The following is a 15,836-nucleotide window of genomic DNA, read 5'->3' on the forward strand; positions in this document are numbered from 1 at the left end:
TAATCGCTGAAAGGGAAGAACACCATTTTGTCATTCGATACAGTACGATCTATGCGAGTAGTTGACAAGAGGAAAAATGCCGAGAAAAGCGAATAAATCTTGGGGTGGCCGCAACGGACGCGGGAATAATTCTTCCGAGGACAAGCATTATTTCGGTAAAGTATTATTTTTCTATTTCCTCATTGCAATTTTGCGCCTCGCTCGCGTTCTCGCAGAAAGTGCGTTTTACGCAGCAAGACGCACAATGCTCTTTCAATGGATCCCACTGATGCGTTTTATCGATACACTGATTTTTCCAATTTAATCGTTCCTGCCCTTATTCTTTCATGCACCTCACATTTTTGACATTTGAGACTTACGTACGGAAAAACAATAGGCACGTATCATATTTTTACAGCTAATTTTACCGCAAATTTTTCATGTTATTTTTTCCTATATTAATCATTAAGAGATCATTTTCTATATTATATTATGTACGTGGTTTGCACACCAAAAATTTCTTTCATATAAATTGTATAAGAATTAATAATAAAGTAAATTTGAGTATATGGATGATGAAATGATTCAAAGAGGGACTAAGAAAAAGAGAAGGACAGCGAGAGAGGGTGAGTGGGGGTTAGAAGGAATGGGGGGGGGGGGGGGGAATACTAATTTGTAAATGAATATCTTTTTTGTATATGTTGAAAATTGTGAATTGTATTATGATTGGATACATTGTAATATACACATTTTATACATTTTAATTATTTAATAAAATTCTAATATGAAAATACTAATCACAAAAAAGGCATTGTATATAATAGCTTATTGTAAACTACAGATGTTGAACAGTAATATTAGGTACTTATAATGTGCTATTTAACAAATAAATGTATGTTTTACATAATTTCTACTATCCACTTATAGGTCATGATGATCGTATGGGAAGAAATAATGGACCTCATCTTGAAGGAACCAGGCCTCGTGTATCATTTAAAACACTTAGGCCCCATAGAGAACTGTCACGTAATTTAGCGCTGGCAAGCGTAGATGAAGATATTCCAATGACAGGCAACTGTAATAATAATAATAGACAAACGAGACAAGTGTATGTGACCAACATCTCAAGAAGGAAAGAAATGAAAGGATGGCCAAGAATAACTCGAGGAAGAAATAGCCCTCTACCGAACAGAAACTTCAAGGGAGGTCAATCTGGTTCTAGAATACAGCAAACACTTACAATAGGAGAATCTAATTGGTATAGAATCAGTGTAAGTGATAATTTTGTTACATCATAATATATGCTTATATATACATTAAAATTTAAATTAATTTTCTATTTCTGATATTGCTTATGTATTACAGATACCGTATGGACATAAATACGAAAAGGATTACATTTTGAGAACCCTACTAAATTTCATGGCACCTGAAGTGTTCATTCCAATAATGGTAAATATTTTTTTTAACCTCTAATTTTATTGAATATTTATATACTTTTTAATTTGACACATTTAGTAAGCAATTTATAAGTTCTTAATCCTTTACAACAATTACAATATTAAAAGTGAGCAATCAAAGTGATGTAATTTTTTCGTATAAAATGAATTCTTATAAATTAATATACATTTATATAATAAGAATTATCTTTATTTTAATACAAGAAATATATTTATATAATTTATGCCTTCTGATATTGTATCTAATCAAATATGATTGCAATAGGAGTAAAGCTTTAAATCATATAAGGTAGATGTAATACGGTAAAGACAATTTTTAAATTGTTGCTAAATTAAGGAATTTTTTTACAGTATAAGATTATGGCAAACGAAGCTAGCTTTTATGTCGATGATTTCAAGACAGCAAATGCATTACTAAAGTGTGATCGCAAAATCACGATGACAGATGGATTTAAACTACAAGTGAGAGCAAAACCAGGATTTCCACAATGCGAAATTGATGATAAATTGAAGGAACGATTGAAACAAGCTATGTCTAAAAGATATGTGCAAGAAACAAACGCTTTGGATTTGTCGAAGTTTCATCGAGATCCTGGTTAGAATTATGAAATTATAAATTTATTGAGAATAATATTAACTTTATAGATTTATAAGTAACTAATACAAATGACTACATGTATGGAATCTTACAGATCTTATTGGTGATTATTTTTGTGCATTGTTCCGCCCTGCAATGTTAATGACTGTGTTAGATATCGTGGGAGAGCATATACCAACTTTACAAGCCTTAAACTTAGAAGGCAATAAGCTGCAGAGTATTGACAAGCTCAATGTACTAAGTAAAAAATTTCCAAACTTGAAAATTTTATACGTCAGTGATAACAAAGTGAGTACAATAGCTTGTGATTGTATCATATATTTGATTCTATCATATAACACATGAATTATATATTGCAGATCAAGGATATCCATCAGTTAGATGCCATTAAAGACCTAAAATTAGAAGAATTGAAATTGATTGGAAACCCTGTCTGTAACAAGTACAAGTCTCGACAAAATGACTACATTAGGTAATGTATTGTTCTAACAAAATCTTTTCTTTTATTGAAAAGCAGAGTATGGAAAATAAACTAATGTTATTTGACATATAATATTAAAAGACACAATATCGCAACACTATTAATCTTTCTACTGTAATATGTTTAAAGTAGAGATTCTCAAAAATAGTTTAATTCTATATTCTGATAACAGTCGAAAATATTAGTAAAATTACAAATATATAAATAGATAATTAAAATTACATGTTTTCCCAAAATAATTTTTAGACATCAATCTTACACAAAATTAATTTAAATTACATCTATAAAACATTACATAATGAATTTATTTTGAATATTTTTCACTAAATTATTCATATACTTTCTCTTATATTATTTAATAATGAAGCATGTGTGTGTTCTTGTTATTACGATTAAAATGGAACTTGAGGACTTTTCTTTCTCGACCACAGCGACGTTCGGAAACGATTCCCGAGATTGCTGCGTCTGGTGAGTATATGCACTGTTACATATATGTATTGAAAACTATGTACCTTATGTATACACGTACGCATAAATTTTTGTTACATCGTTCGAAAGGACGACACAGAATTACCACGACCGATCGTATTCGATGTTGTTGACGAGGCCGCTAAAGTACCATCATCGCAGAGAATGTTCATTGCTGATACGAAAGCCCAGCAAATTGCAAGCCAGTTTTTGCAACAGTATTTCACAATATTTGATAGTGACAACCGTCAACCTCTACTTGACGCGTATGATGAACACGCGTGCTTTAGTATGACAATAACCACTTCTCACAATAACAAGTAAGTTTTGTTTATTACATATTTGAAAAGCGTATTATACTATCTTATTATTTTTAATTATTCTATTAAAAATATTTTATAAAATATATAATTTTAATATTTTTTTAGAATATTTTTCCTTTAATTACCATATTACTGTAATTAATATTCTTAATATAGAGTATTTAAAAATATTCATATTAAAAATAACATTTTTTTGTTGCTAGGTTAAATGGATATCTCATGGAGAACCGAAACTTGTTCAGAATATATGACACGGCCAGAAGACAGAAACTATTGAAACATGGTAGATTACCTGTAGTTTCTTTCATATCAGAAATGCCGCGAACAAGACATTTCTTAGATACCTTTACCATGGACATCTCTCTTGTTACAGTAAGTTATTAAATTATTCAACAATATTTGTATTGTTATATGTCAAATATTAAGCAAGAAATAGATTAATATTTTTATTATTTATTCACAGCAAGTTATGATGTTCATCACGATAACGGGTTATTTCCAAGAACTTAACAAGGAACAGCCCATTCGCCACTTCAATCGAACATTTATAATTGTTCCGGAAGGTGGCGGATATTGTATTCGTAACGAGCAGTTACATATTAGTCAACCGCCTGAGGCGCAACTGAAACAATTGAACCAGCTACTAAACAGTACTCCGATGCTGAATAATCAATCGGAGACACCAGCAATATTGCCACAAACATCAACGGAGCCAGCAAAGCCTATACTTTCGGAACTGAGCGAAGATGTAAAACAGCAGATGACAATGACATTGAGTCAGCAAACGAATATGAATTTAGAATGGAGTCTCAAGTGTTTACAAGAGACGCAATGGAACTACAATAATGCACTCTCTGCATTTCAAGAATTCTTCAAACGTAGTCAAATACCACCAGAAGCTTTTACAAAATAACATTCGTGAGTAAAAAAAATTGGTCACACTGTGATAATAATATTAAAAAACAGAGAATGCGATCTTCTTGTGAAACACACAATTTCGTAATATCATTCATATTCTTTTGCTTTCTCAAGACACAAAGTATATTTATGTTTCACATCAAAACCTAATGATAAAGAAATCGCTTATCCATCTTGTTTTAATTTGCTATTTTAACAGAAATTTTTGCAGTGTGTATGAGGAAAAATTTATTAAAAACTAAGCCAGATTATATTATATAATCTTAATATACGAAAGACAAAGTAATCTTCAATTTAATTGGTTTTTAATAAATTTCTGGCATAAATACTTATACTATTCAGCAGTATCAATTAGAGTATTGTAAAGTTATGAATTTTTAATAAAATTATTTTGAATAATTTTCTATCTAAAAGCTCAGATTTATTTATAAGAAAACTCGAAATAGAAAAAAGTTAAAAAAAAGTAATATAATAGTTATAAAATTAAAAAAAAATTTTTTGAGGTATATGATGATGTTATTTTCTAATTAAATATTAGAAACTGACTATAACTGAAAATACCACCCGCGAAAAAGATTATTCATACATTTTTCATTAATACTGCTGTGTATTAATAAGTGTATATGTATGTGTGTATGTGTGCGTATATTATAATGGAAATGTATAAATGATGAAAACTATCATAAAAACAAAGATTACCAGTGCGTTTGAAGATAAAACAAGACGGATCATATTCTAATTAATACAGACTATCATAATTTAATTATCTAATTAGTACAGAAAAATACTATTATGCTAAATAATTTTTACATTTGGTTATAGATCTCTTTTTCTTCAGGTTTTGATGTATGATAAAAATAAAAAAAAAAACTTAGTTATATTACAGAAAATAGATAGAAATATTAATACTATATTAAAATACAAAGTTTTTAGTATAATATCTAGATACTATAAATACCAAAAATATTTTTTGGTATGTAACGGAATAATCAATAACAACTATTATTCTCTCTTATCACACGCTCTTAGGCGTTTACAACGTATTGTACATTACAAATTTCAATGTATATCATGATCACACACACAATCCTTTTGATTTACATAAAGTACAAAAAAAAAAGAAATTATATTCCATAGTGCTTTTATACTGCCTGTTCATATTAATGTTTTGCGTATACAGTGACGATAGATATATATCACACTATAGAAAATTTTAATTAAACTTGCAAATAAGACAAGTAAAATATTAGATTTTCTGTGCAAAAAAAATGAAGAAAGGACATTTAGGGATATGAGAAAAATATCAACACAAATATATAAAACTTTATTTTATAAAGGATTTTTTATAAATTTGTATAAAAAATTCTTTGTAAGAAAAAATGTATAAAATTCCACAAAACACAATCTCTAGATCAACAAGATACTTAATTTAGCTAGAGACTTCTCTGTAACTGTCTAGCGTCACTGTGTAGTTAACATAAAAATCGTTATATATCAAAAGGATTAAATAGAGATAGATTAAATAGTTCCTTTATATATTTTAATCTGTATTACATTCTTGATCTAATAATATTAGATCTCATTATGCACATGGATTTGTGTCTACAAATATAAGTTTATAGTCTTTAATAATTATTTTAATTAGAAGAATATTTTCTTTTCTTCCGAAAAAATGTTTAAAATAGTGCAATTTTCTAGAAAATGATATACATATGTAGCAAACAATTTTTTGAAATTGTCATTTCACATGTATGACAGTGCTGTAATTTTTTATTAATTATTTTAGGTTGTATTAATCGTTGAAATGTGTAAATCATTATGCATATATCAGTTTAAAATAATTCGATTACATTATGTGAGTATAAATGATTTGCAATGTTCATGTATAAATTCAATTTTTTTTATTTTTTATTTTGCAATACATGTGTTAGCGATTCGCAAAAGCAATATGCGAAACGCAAAATTCTATATATATCAATTTTTTTCTATTAAAAATGTATTACATTTTACACAACACACGCATACCAATACACATGAGCGGAAGAACGAAGAATAAAAAATGAGAAAGGGGCTATTATACAGGACAGTATAAATTTCTAGTCCTGACTTTCTAACTCAAAGATTGATACATGCAATACATCACCGGGAGACGAATCGATTGCGGTTCGAATCCTAAATATCAGGTGGATGTTTATCGCATCGTGAAACGAGAAGCGGAGAAGAGCGGCACAACTTTCTTTTGAAGGATATCAAGTCCTCCAAACTATAAAGAGAGGTTGAACGTGATTACGAGAGCAGCAGTTGACTAAACAAGCATAGCAGCATTTCTACATCTTATGATATATGTATGCAGCTTATATTATCAATCTGCATTTCATCTGTCTTTGGAAGTAGAAAATCACCTGAAAATATGCTTGAAGAAACAGAAATGACCTTGGTGGCGTGTGAATGTGTCATTAATCATATATTTTTATTAATGACAAAATCGCGTAATAGCATTATGATTATAATATTGTTTAAGCAAGATGATTTTGAAAGAAAAAAGAATGCAAATAATTTATACTCACATATTTGTACATGTTATGCACACAAGTATGACAATTTTTTAATTAAAACAAAGTATATGTATACTTTAATTTGGATAACATGCGCAATAAGGAATGTCAAAATATCATTACTTACAATCATAATTTATTATCACAGATTATACAAACAATAGATAACTAGAAAAACCATGTCTTTTATGTTTTTATATGCAACAAACAATTATTAAGAGATCTTTGATTTGTGAGAAACTTGTATATGAATGGAAGAAATCTTCTTATATCATAAATGTTACATAAATATATTATTTCCCAAAGGAAAACATCATTGTAAATATTCATTTTATTAATATTTTTGGTGATAAGAAAATGTGAATGTTATATGAAATAATGTTATAGAAATACACACCTGGTATCATTAATAACACAAATCTTTGTATGGCAATGTACTATAACTATGTAATAATAAAAAGAATAATTTTTTTAAAAAATTATATTTATTTATATATATATATATATATATATATAATCTACAATATAATAATTTACGTAAATATATTTGCAAAATCTACTCTGATACATTTGTGATTTCCACTTTATTCACATCTTCTGTTATCTGTAAAAATGTTTTTATATATATATTTTAATTTATCAATTTCGTATATTATATGTATCGTTTTATACCTCATTCGTCTTTAAAGCAGATAGTTCTTCCTTAGTTATTCTTTTGAAAAAACCTGCCTATAATCGAAAGCAATAATCAATGATCCCGAACGTAAATTTGTACGTAAAAAGTAGTAACGCAACACAGAAAAGACTTACCATACTTAGTATAATAATAACAATATATAATAATATTAAACCCAACGAGACTGATACAAGCACAATCCATAATTGCAGTTTTTGTGTCTTTGCAGTGTTAATCAATTCTGTCGTAAGATTTATATTACGCCTGCAATTGTATATTTCTTAAATTAATTATTATTTACTAAATATCAGTAATTTATTATGACAACAATATCCACCTAGTGTCTACGCTGAAAATCCTATTTGCCGGGCGTATAATTTCGACGTAAGCATCCGTACTGAATTTTACGATCTTTATTTCATCCGATAGTTTGAAAGTATCTTAAATTATATAATCATTAAAAAAAATAAAAAATATCCATAATAATGACTCATTAGAGAAACTACGATATTTTTTTTTCGTTCAAGATAATTCCCTACCTTTGAGCTTTGTAACGTTGAGAATTAATTTCATCGTTAATCTGCCGACATCCTGACGTGTTTTTAACATACTGAGATCGCAGTATATCGTCGAACAATTGACACCGTATATTGAACAGTTCAAATATACAATGTTACTTTCTCGTACTGTCAGATTACCATTTGATACTTCTGATTTCACTGTTCCCGCATTATACAATAATTGTAACATACGAATCGTCATGCTCATACGATCGTTCACATCTCTCTTGAAGATATCGTGCGCTATATTTGGTAGTGTTTCGTTATCCGAATCATACGCGTACAAATCAGATGCTGTCTCCTCTCGAAACCAATTTTGTTCCACTAGATCTATCCCGCTCGATATACAGTTGTAATATTTTCCAGATATAAATATCTAAAAAAATATATTTAAATATCTTTATGAATTTCTTTAAAAAAATAATATTGTAACAGATAATTGTGATAATTTTCTATATATTAAGTTGTACAGAATAAATACCAACCCGTGGTTTATATAAGAATACTAGAGAACCTGTGTCTTCTGTGGCAGCTGGTACTTTAACAGTAAGACGTGCCTCGTCTATTGACGTTGCACCGAATTTTAGGATCTGATAAGTATGCTGAAACGTTATATTTAATTGATCCTGATCCAAATTAGGTAAATAATAACGTTCTTCAAGCGTTTTCCTGTAACAATTATGTATCTGTTATTATACAAGATATATTTTCCCCTTTTTTTAAATACTGACCCATTTATTGATAAAGACGCCTCACTAAGTAAAGTAAGCGAAGATTTAATCATATGGGTGCCATGATTTACGCTACGAGTTTGTATTTCCGTATTGAACTCCAGAATATGTCCGTGCAATAAACTGTCAGTTAAATGCTTCATATCCAGATCCAATTTTACAACTTTCTGCAAAAATAAAAATTAATTTTTTGAGAAAAATGTTTCTTTTAATATTTTTGTCCTTGTTAATCCTAGCACTGATTTACTCGAAATAATCGACAAGACGATATAGCGCTCTATTTTTATTGATAATATACCTGTTCATTCATTCCAAGCGGATTACCGACATTGCAAATAATTTTCAAGTTATCTCCATCTGTGTCCTCTTCGCAAAATGGTAAAATACTACGTAATATTATACCTTCCGGGAGGATAATTACAATTATCATAAGATACGCCGGTTCAGCTCGATTCTCCACGTGTATTTTGAAAGTAATATCATTAGAGCCAATCACCCATGAATTATTCTCCCTATATTTTATATTTCAATAAGACATAGATGATCCTTTTTGTGATAAACTTTTAACTCGATGTTACTTGCCTGACTCCCGCGAATTTTACTGTTGCAGATATATTGGAATTGCAAACTCTGTCCTCTCCACATCCAATATCGAAGGGAAGCAAAAGCGTTTGCGTACTTTTCGATTTACTGCTTTTACTCTCAATAGGACATACCTTGCAGAATTCAGACGCAGACGAATCGTTATATGTAAAATTGTGAGTTGCATAAATAGCGATTGGTTCGATAAAGTCTTGAATATTGTCCTGCATTTTGTCAAGAAGAGATATCGGTTATTATTAAAAAATTGCATAATACGACATTGAACATATAAATGTTTAATACCGAAAGTGTAACACTGGTATTTACACACATATGAACGGGAGGCTCCATTGAGAATAATTCCAATAAAGTCTTCTTGGTACGTTTATATCTCTTGTCCACAATAAGGGAAATCTTGAAAGCTATAAATTATACATTAAAATATATATTGTAATATAAAAAATAACAGTAATTTATTGACACTTTATTACAGCTTACCACGTGTATTTGCTATGTCGTAGCCGTGATAATCGACACACACTCTAATGAAAAAATCGCTGATGTTTCTTTGTAAAGTACTCGGAACAGTGTAAATGGTCAAATTTGTTTTTACGACTGGTTTGCTTCGAAGTACCACGGCATGTCCTGATTTATACGCGCCTATTGCGATGTCTACATACCTATACAAATCAGAGAACGTTGCAAATAATTAAAAATGAGGAATTCTAAAGGAGTTTAAATATGTTTTAATCCTTAAAAGGTACAGATAAAATTATATAACAAGAAATATTAAATCTGAAGATGAATCTATAAAGATATTGCGAATCTACATGTTATATTTTGTTTTAAGAAATAATTATTGCTCAAATTTATATGATATATATATATATATATATATATATATATATATATATAAAGTTACATATAATGATTTACCAACCCATTGTTATCTATATCGATTGGTTCGGATATCGAAAATCCAAAAGTTTGTATATCCACTCCTTTCGGAAGATTACGACCTGATTGCATTTTGACTCTTTGCGACACGAGAGGTCTTACTTTGTCCTTTAAACTTGCATCGCCATTATAAATGTAAATTACTCCAGATTCCTCCCAGGGTGCACCCACGATAATGTCTAGAATTCAGCATAAATAACGTATCATTACAGGTTCATCTGAGACATTGGAGAAATAATTTCAAATTTTAATTATAGGTGCAGTTTAATCACCACTAAATCCATCTCCATCTAAATCGCCGCTTGCTACCGCATAACCGAAGAGCGCATCCTCGCTAAGGCCTTCCAAAATGGTGATTGCCTCGAATTCTTCCTGTATCAAAATAAACTTGATGAAAACCTTCTATATAATATCAGAAAAATACTGATACTCTTCACTCGTTTTTATCGAGTATTTGCATTTAATTCCCGAGGGAATAATTTTCGTACAACAATAATAAAAGTTTACCTTCGGACTACCTAAATACACGTGGACTCTGCCGTTATCGTTTCCCCAATGCGGTGCTCCGATTACGAGATCATGCAGGCCATCCTTGTTTAAATCACCCGTAGCCAAACTCGCTCCGAAAAATTCGCCGATGTAAGTGCCCCAAAGACGGGTGATCATAGAATTTTTATCCGGATTAACTATAGCGACCTATTGCAAAATATTTAATGCATCACAAATTGCCATACTATAAATATAGCTCTCGTTTTCATGTACAGATAAAAGTAATGTTTTACCTGTCCCACATAGTCCCATCCTGGATCTGCGCAAGCATAAAGAAGTTTATTTCGGTCAAAATAGTATCCCGATGTTACCGCGTAGCCTGCAATAAAGATATCTTAATTGAAATTCATCCATCATATGTGATGAAAGTTTTCATTATAGAGAGAATTCGTACCAAACTGCGATAAGTTGTCGTTTACTGGAATATGTACAGTTTCCGTATATGTCTGAAAAAAATTACGTCTCGCAAAATATGCTATATTGATGCTGCCGCTGATATCGTCATTTGGTCTTCCTACGATACGATTTATTGCTCCTTCACCCTGATAATTAAATTACTTTGTCATTAATGCAATATAATGAAAATTTTAATAACAAATTTAGCAAAAGAAACCTGTCCATTGTATCAAAAAATAAAGAAGAGTACATGAACTGTTAATAAATAATGTTAATCATATATACCTGCAGTGATCCAAAGGTAACGGAGAAACCATGGATTGGATCAAACCATGCATCTTTGCTGTAATCTAATGTATAATTTAATATTAATTTATAGTGTATATATTTAATATTAATATTAATATTAATATTTAATATTAATATTATTCTCAAAAAAATATGGTGTATCCATTAATTATATTTTTCTACTAAATATAAAGTGCAAAATTAATAAAAAAAAATACAACTAAAAGCCATAGAGAAAGGCATTAAAAAGCGACAGAGAAATAACTACTACCAAAATATTCAATTTCAGACATTTCTGCATTTAATCTTGTCGACAACATCTGATTGCTGTAGCACATGCCCTGCATAGTTTCCACGTAATTATTCCCCTTGAGTATAATGCTCATAATTGTTCGTGGTGCGCATATCTATATGTAATGAGATAAATAATTAAAAGTTGTCACAAAACGAGGATGTATTTATATTAAAATTTGTTTAGACATTTTTTTAGTACCGTGAAAAAACCACTGTTTCTATCTATCGACATTGCACCACCGAACCAGGAATACTTCTTCCTTATATGTGCGCGCAAACCAAGTTGACTTATATATATTTCTTCATCCCTGACAACAGCAGGTTTGATCTCAATACACGGGCCCGGCAAATCACACCGATAAACCACACCAGGTTCGTTTAAAAAATTCATTCGATCATGCGATGGCTGCGAATAATTTCCTCGAGGTGCTCCTATGAACAGCCTATAAAAATAAAACAAATACATGTTTTTATATGGCTTTATAAAAAACTATAAAAACATCTTATATTTTATAAATATAATCAGAATTATATAAAGTAATCAGAGTTGAACAAAAATACTTTTTATAAAAATTAATTGATATACATTACCATGAAGAATTCCGCAACGAGTCATGATGCAACAGCACTGAATAGCCGAAATAACTGCGTTCATATCTTGTATAGAAATATTCATCCGCATTAGTAGCACTATTCGGATATAATATTGGATGATTTATATCAATGTTATACGCAGATACAATTAAAATATTAGAGATTAATATGAATCTTATCATCTCGCAATATAATTATTTGTTAACGATTATACACTTGGTCAAAATACTTGAATAATTATATAATACTCCTTTGTAAAATATAACATAATATTATTGAATGAAAATATCGCAATTTTTCTTATGTTAGTACATTCCAAAATTATAAAATAATTTTTATTATATTTCCTCTGTATTTGTAATTGAGTAGCACAGAACTTAACAAACAATAGTATGATTTGTCACTGACTAATTGATGAAATATAAATGAATAAATAATATGACTGTGCCATCAGAAGCAGAAGTACAGGAAGGACGATGATAAGACAATCTCAAATCACATTAGGCTATTCGTCATTTATCACATTAATAGAATTTTTGCGTAATTCGCATCCTCCAATTATATAGTAGACCTTATATACTATATATATATATATATATATACCATATATATATATATATATATATATATATAGACCTTATATACTATATATATATACCATATATATATATATATATATATATATATATATATATATATAAACTATAATAATCTATAATTTAAGAGATTAATGGAAGATTATAAATAATTTATATATTGTACATTTATTTTAAAAAATGTTTTATTCACAAATATAAATTTTCTTATTTAAAATAACTATGTACATTTTTTCAAATCAGATTAACAAAATTAATGAAACAAGAAAACAATTAAAATAAAACAATTTCGTATGATTTTATATTAAACATGATACTATACAATATTTACAGAACACTACATATTTCCATAGATACATTTATAATAATACTTTAATTAACTATTTATAATCTCAAATCTATAAATATATCTATATAAACTACATTTCTTTTTGTACTGAAAAAAAATAAATATATTGAAATTTTACTCACAGTTTAAGAATATTTTAATCTTTGAGAAAAAACTATGTTCATTGAGGCACGATAATTGGACGAAAGTCATTTGAGTCTTTGACTCTTCATGAAATGATTCCTTTCTGCCTAAAGTAAATTTCTTGTTCTTTTGGTGATCGTTGATAGAATTTATTTCTAGGATCTACTGCTGGCAATATTGGACACTGTAAATCAAATTAAAGAATTTTTATATGTACTATGTTAATAAAATAGTTTGTAGCAGATAGTATACAAAATGCAATAATGATAGTATTAATATGCATATAAGTTAAATAACATACTCCTGAATCTTTTCGTAATTCTATTGCCTTTGTCATTTCTTCGTTCAAATTTTTTTCTCTGTCTCCATGACTAGGATGTGATGATATCCATGATAATTCTGGAGGCAACAGATGCATTTCCGTAAGTGTTCTCATTGTAGCCCAAAATACAACTGCTTCACGAATATCAATACAAGCCTGTAAAAAATGGATATTATGCATATTTATCATGAACAATAATAATTAATTTTTAATATTAAATAAGCAATAATATAAAATATAATATTAAACTTTTATACACAACATTACATATGTACCTTTGCAGCCAGTGCAAGTCCTACTTCATCAGCTTCATTCTCCAAGACTCTACTATATGGAAGTTTGTACATAATATTCACAATTCGTTCTCCTATTATGTGAATTATAGCAGCTGTTACATCAGGAAATAATGCCCAAACCAATAAAATAGGTATTGCTATCAAAAAGTCCCACAATAGCTGATCAGACAATGACTCAAGCTGTTGACAGAAATCAGCAAAATTCATCATTGTAATTTCATTATAATGAATATGTTTAAAATTTTCTAGTATTACTTACCGAATGTAAAAGCAAAGAGTGTGCCATTTCATGTGCTAAAACAATACCTAATTGATCATCATTTTCAATAATTTTTAAAATATCCAAGGAGACAAAGATATTTCCACCCTAAAAAATACAAAAGAAGTAAAAATTTAGTATATAAAAGATCTTATTGAATATATTGCTGTATAATATTAATATATTTACTGGTAAGATGTATGAATTTGATAGTGGTGTATCAATAACAGTTAAAGTCCATTGTGTATCTCTTATCGACTTTAAGTCTTTATTAGCTGTCACAATTTTTTCAATCACCCTTAGGAGTCTCTTATAAGCAGGATGAGTCTTCGGTACCAAATCTTTTTTGTGAGCTTCTAAATGCTGAAATAAGATGATATAAACTTGAAAAATATTTTCAAACACACAACATCTTTTAGATCTTTAATATATATATATTTTTTGAATATTATATCATTTGTACTTACAACTTCAAGAACCATCTTTCCTAATTGGTTCTCCTGTTCCTTATTAAAGATGATAAATCTTGAGCGTTTGGTCAATGGATCAGTTTCGAGATGTGTTACATAATAGAGAAATAATATAAGACCGTACAGTCCAAAACAGCCTTTTAAACAATTTAAATTAATGAATATAATAAAAAGTTGTATTATAATGAAACTATTTAGCATTCTCAAGAGAATTCACCTAAAATTACATTGCTCCTGTCCTTGACCCATCGTTTGTATTCTCCCTTTTCTTTCTCAGACTTGCGGGCCCACCATTTCTTTATTCCACGTCCCATCAGGAACGCACCAATGCGTAAGGCAGGACGTAAAAACATAGCCACGAACGGTGGAATATGCAAGCTTGGTGTAGTGCGAAAATTGCATTTTTGCAGAGTAATTAAGCACTGTAATTTTCTGCAGTCAGCTGTGTTTCGACCAAGAATTTTCTTACGTTGCCAAGTGTGATTTCTTGTAGAACGAACAACGAATAAATGCTTCGTTGCACTTCGCTGAATATTGATCTGACACAAACTTCTTGATACCGAGAACATACTAATAAAGTTAATATATAAATAATTATATAATAATAAATAATTAGATTCTCAGAATAATCAGAATAAGAAAAGAAATATATACTTATATATCGAAGAGATTAACAGGAGTAATTTGAATCCGAATCGTTTGTTTTATACTTTATACTTTTATCATTGATCTTTGATTTTTATTATCTATAAAACATTTTAGCAGTATATTTTGAAAAAATATTTTAAATAAAAAACGACCAATACTGGATAAAAAATGATTCTCAGATTCTTCACAAATATTTAGTTTGAGTTTGCATTTTGAGTTTGTTCTTTGTTGCTGCACTGGTAAACTGGTGCAATAAATTAAAGTGAGACAAGTATATTTTGTTTCACTCTAACTTACTGCACCAGGGTGCACTAGTTTACCAGTGCAGCAATAAAGAACAAACCTTCTATTTCTCTTAGACCAT

At 29.2% G+C, this 15,836-nt stretch overlaps 3 protein-coding genes across 4 annotated transcripts; 1 reads left to right on the plus strand and 2 right to left on the minus strand.

Moving 5' to 3' along the window:
- The first annotated feature begins 7 nt into the window (after nucleotides 1–7).
- LOC114929123 (nuclear RNA export factor 1) lies at nucleotides 8–7,093 on the plus strand. The gene is made up of 10 exons (XM_029300535.2): nucleotides 8–155; nucleotides 907–1,250; nucleotides 1,345–1,431; nucleotides 1,791–2,034; nucleotides 2,132–2,325; nucleotides 2,397–2,509; nucleotides 2,950–2,986; nucleotides 3,077–3,306; nucleotides 3,513–3,681; nucleotides 3,773–7,093. Exons 1-10 carry the CDS (start codon nucleotides 77–79, stop codon nucleotides 4,220–4,222), a joined length of 1,947 nt encoding a protein of 648 aa, XP_029156368.1. The 5' UTR covers nucleotides 8–76; the 3' UTR covers nucleotides 4,223–7,093.
- Nucleotides 7,094–7,305: 212 nt separating this feature from the next.
- Nucleotides 7,306–12,591, minus strand: LOC114929161 (integrin alpha-9). Its single transcript, XM_029300584.2, has 20 exons — nucleotides 12,407–12,591; nucleotides 12,015–12,258; nucleotides 11,793–11,928; nucleotides 11,519–11,583; nucleotides 11,232–11,379; nucleotides 11,071–11,156; nucleotides 10,796–10,984; nucleotides 10,561–10,660; nucleotides 10,272–10,467; nucleotides 9,830–10,011; nucleotides 9,635–9,753; nucleotides 9,332–9,555; nucleotides 9,048–9,261; nucleotides 8,750–8,916; nucleotides 8,504–8,687; nucleotides 7,998–8,394; nucleotides 7,796–7,898; nucleotides 7,593–7,722; nucleotides 7,455–7,511; nucleotides 7,306–7,386 (listed from the first exon to the last, which is right to left on the minus strand). Exons 1-20 carry the CDS (start codon nucleotides 12,589–12,591, stop codon nucleotides 7,339–7,341), a joined length of 3,174 nt encoding a protein of 1,057 aa, XP_029156417.2. The 3' UTR covers nucleotides 7,306–7,338.
- LOC114929211 (metalloendopeptidase OMA1, mitochondrial-like) lies at nucleotides 12,439–15,790 on the minus strand. Of its 2 annotated transcripts, XR_014924132.1 has the most exons (9): nucleotides 15,479–15,790; nucleotides 15,042–15,394; nucleotides 14,822–14,961; nucleotides 14,544–14,717; nucleotides 14,355–14,462; nucleotides 14,075–14,275; nucleotides 13,779–13,955; nucleotides 13,477–13,661; nucleotides 12,439–12,505 (listed from the first exon to the last, which is right to left on the minus strand). XR_014924132.1 is itself a non-coding variant. In XM_029300675.2 (8 exons), exons 2-8 carry the CDS (start codon nucleotides 15,391–15,393, stop codon nucleotides 13,563–13,565), a joined length of 1,251 nt encoding a protein of 416 aa, XP_029156508.1. In that variant the 5' UTR covers nucleotide 15,394; nucleotides 15,479–15,790; the 3' UTR covers nucleotides 13,185–13,562. The 2 variants fall into 2 exon arrangements, 1 of the variants encoding a protein (XP_029156508.1); XM_029300675.2 differs by lacking the exon at nucleotides 12,439–12,505 and having other exon boundaries at nucleotides 13,185–13,661.
- Between the last annotated feature and the right edge of the window lie 46 nt (nucleotides 15,791–15,836).

This window comes from Nylanderia fulva, unplaced genomic scaffold (assembly GCF_048542155.1).
Source record: "Nylanderia fulva isolate GAGA-0341 unplaced genomic scaffold, ASM4854215v1 Scaffold14, whole genome shotgun sequence".
In the NCBI taxonomy this organism is placed as follows: Eukaryota; Metazoa; Arthropoda; class Insecta; order Hymenoptera; family Formicidae; genus Nylanderia; species Nylanderia fulva.

Coding starts and splice junctions, on each gene's coding strand:
- LOC114929123 (XM_029300535.2), top strand. CDS start 77: ATGCCGAGAAAAGCGAATAAATCTTGGGGTGGCCGCAACGGACGCGGG. Junction 156..906: donor CGAGGACAAGCATTATTTCG/GTAAAGTATTAT, acceptor ATCCACTTATAG/GTCATGATGATCGTATGGGA. Junction 1,432..1,790: donor AAGTGTTCATTCCAATAATG/GTAAATATTTTT, acceptor ATTTTTTTACAG/TATAAGATTATGGCAAACGA.
- LOC114929211 (XM_029300675.2), bottom strand. CDS start 15,393: ATGTTCTCGGTATCAAGAAGTTTGTGTCAGATCAATATTCAGCGAAGT. Junction 14,718..14,821: donor GAAAGATGGTTCTTGAAGTT/GTAAGTACAAAT, acceptor ATCTTATTTCAG/CATTTAGAAGCTCACAAAAA. Junction 13,662..13,778: donor AATTACGAAAAGATTCAGGA/GTATGTTATTTA, acceptor TTTGATTTACAG/TGTCCAATATTGCCAGCAGT.
- LOC114929161 (XM_029300584.2), bottom strand. CDS start 12,591: ATGATAAGATTCATATTAATCTCTAATATTTTAATTGTATCTGCGTAT. Junction 11,929..12,014: donor GAAACAGTGGTTTTTTCACG/GTACTAAAAAAA, acceptor CATTACATATAG/ATATGCGCACCACGAACAAT. Junction 11,157..11,231: donor CGACAACTTATCGCAGTTTG/GTACGAATTCTC, acceptor TCTTTATTGCAG/GCTACGCGGTAACATCGGGA.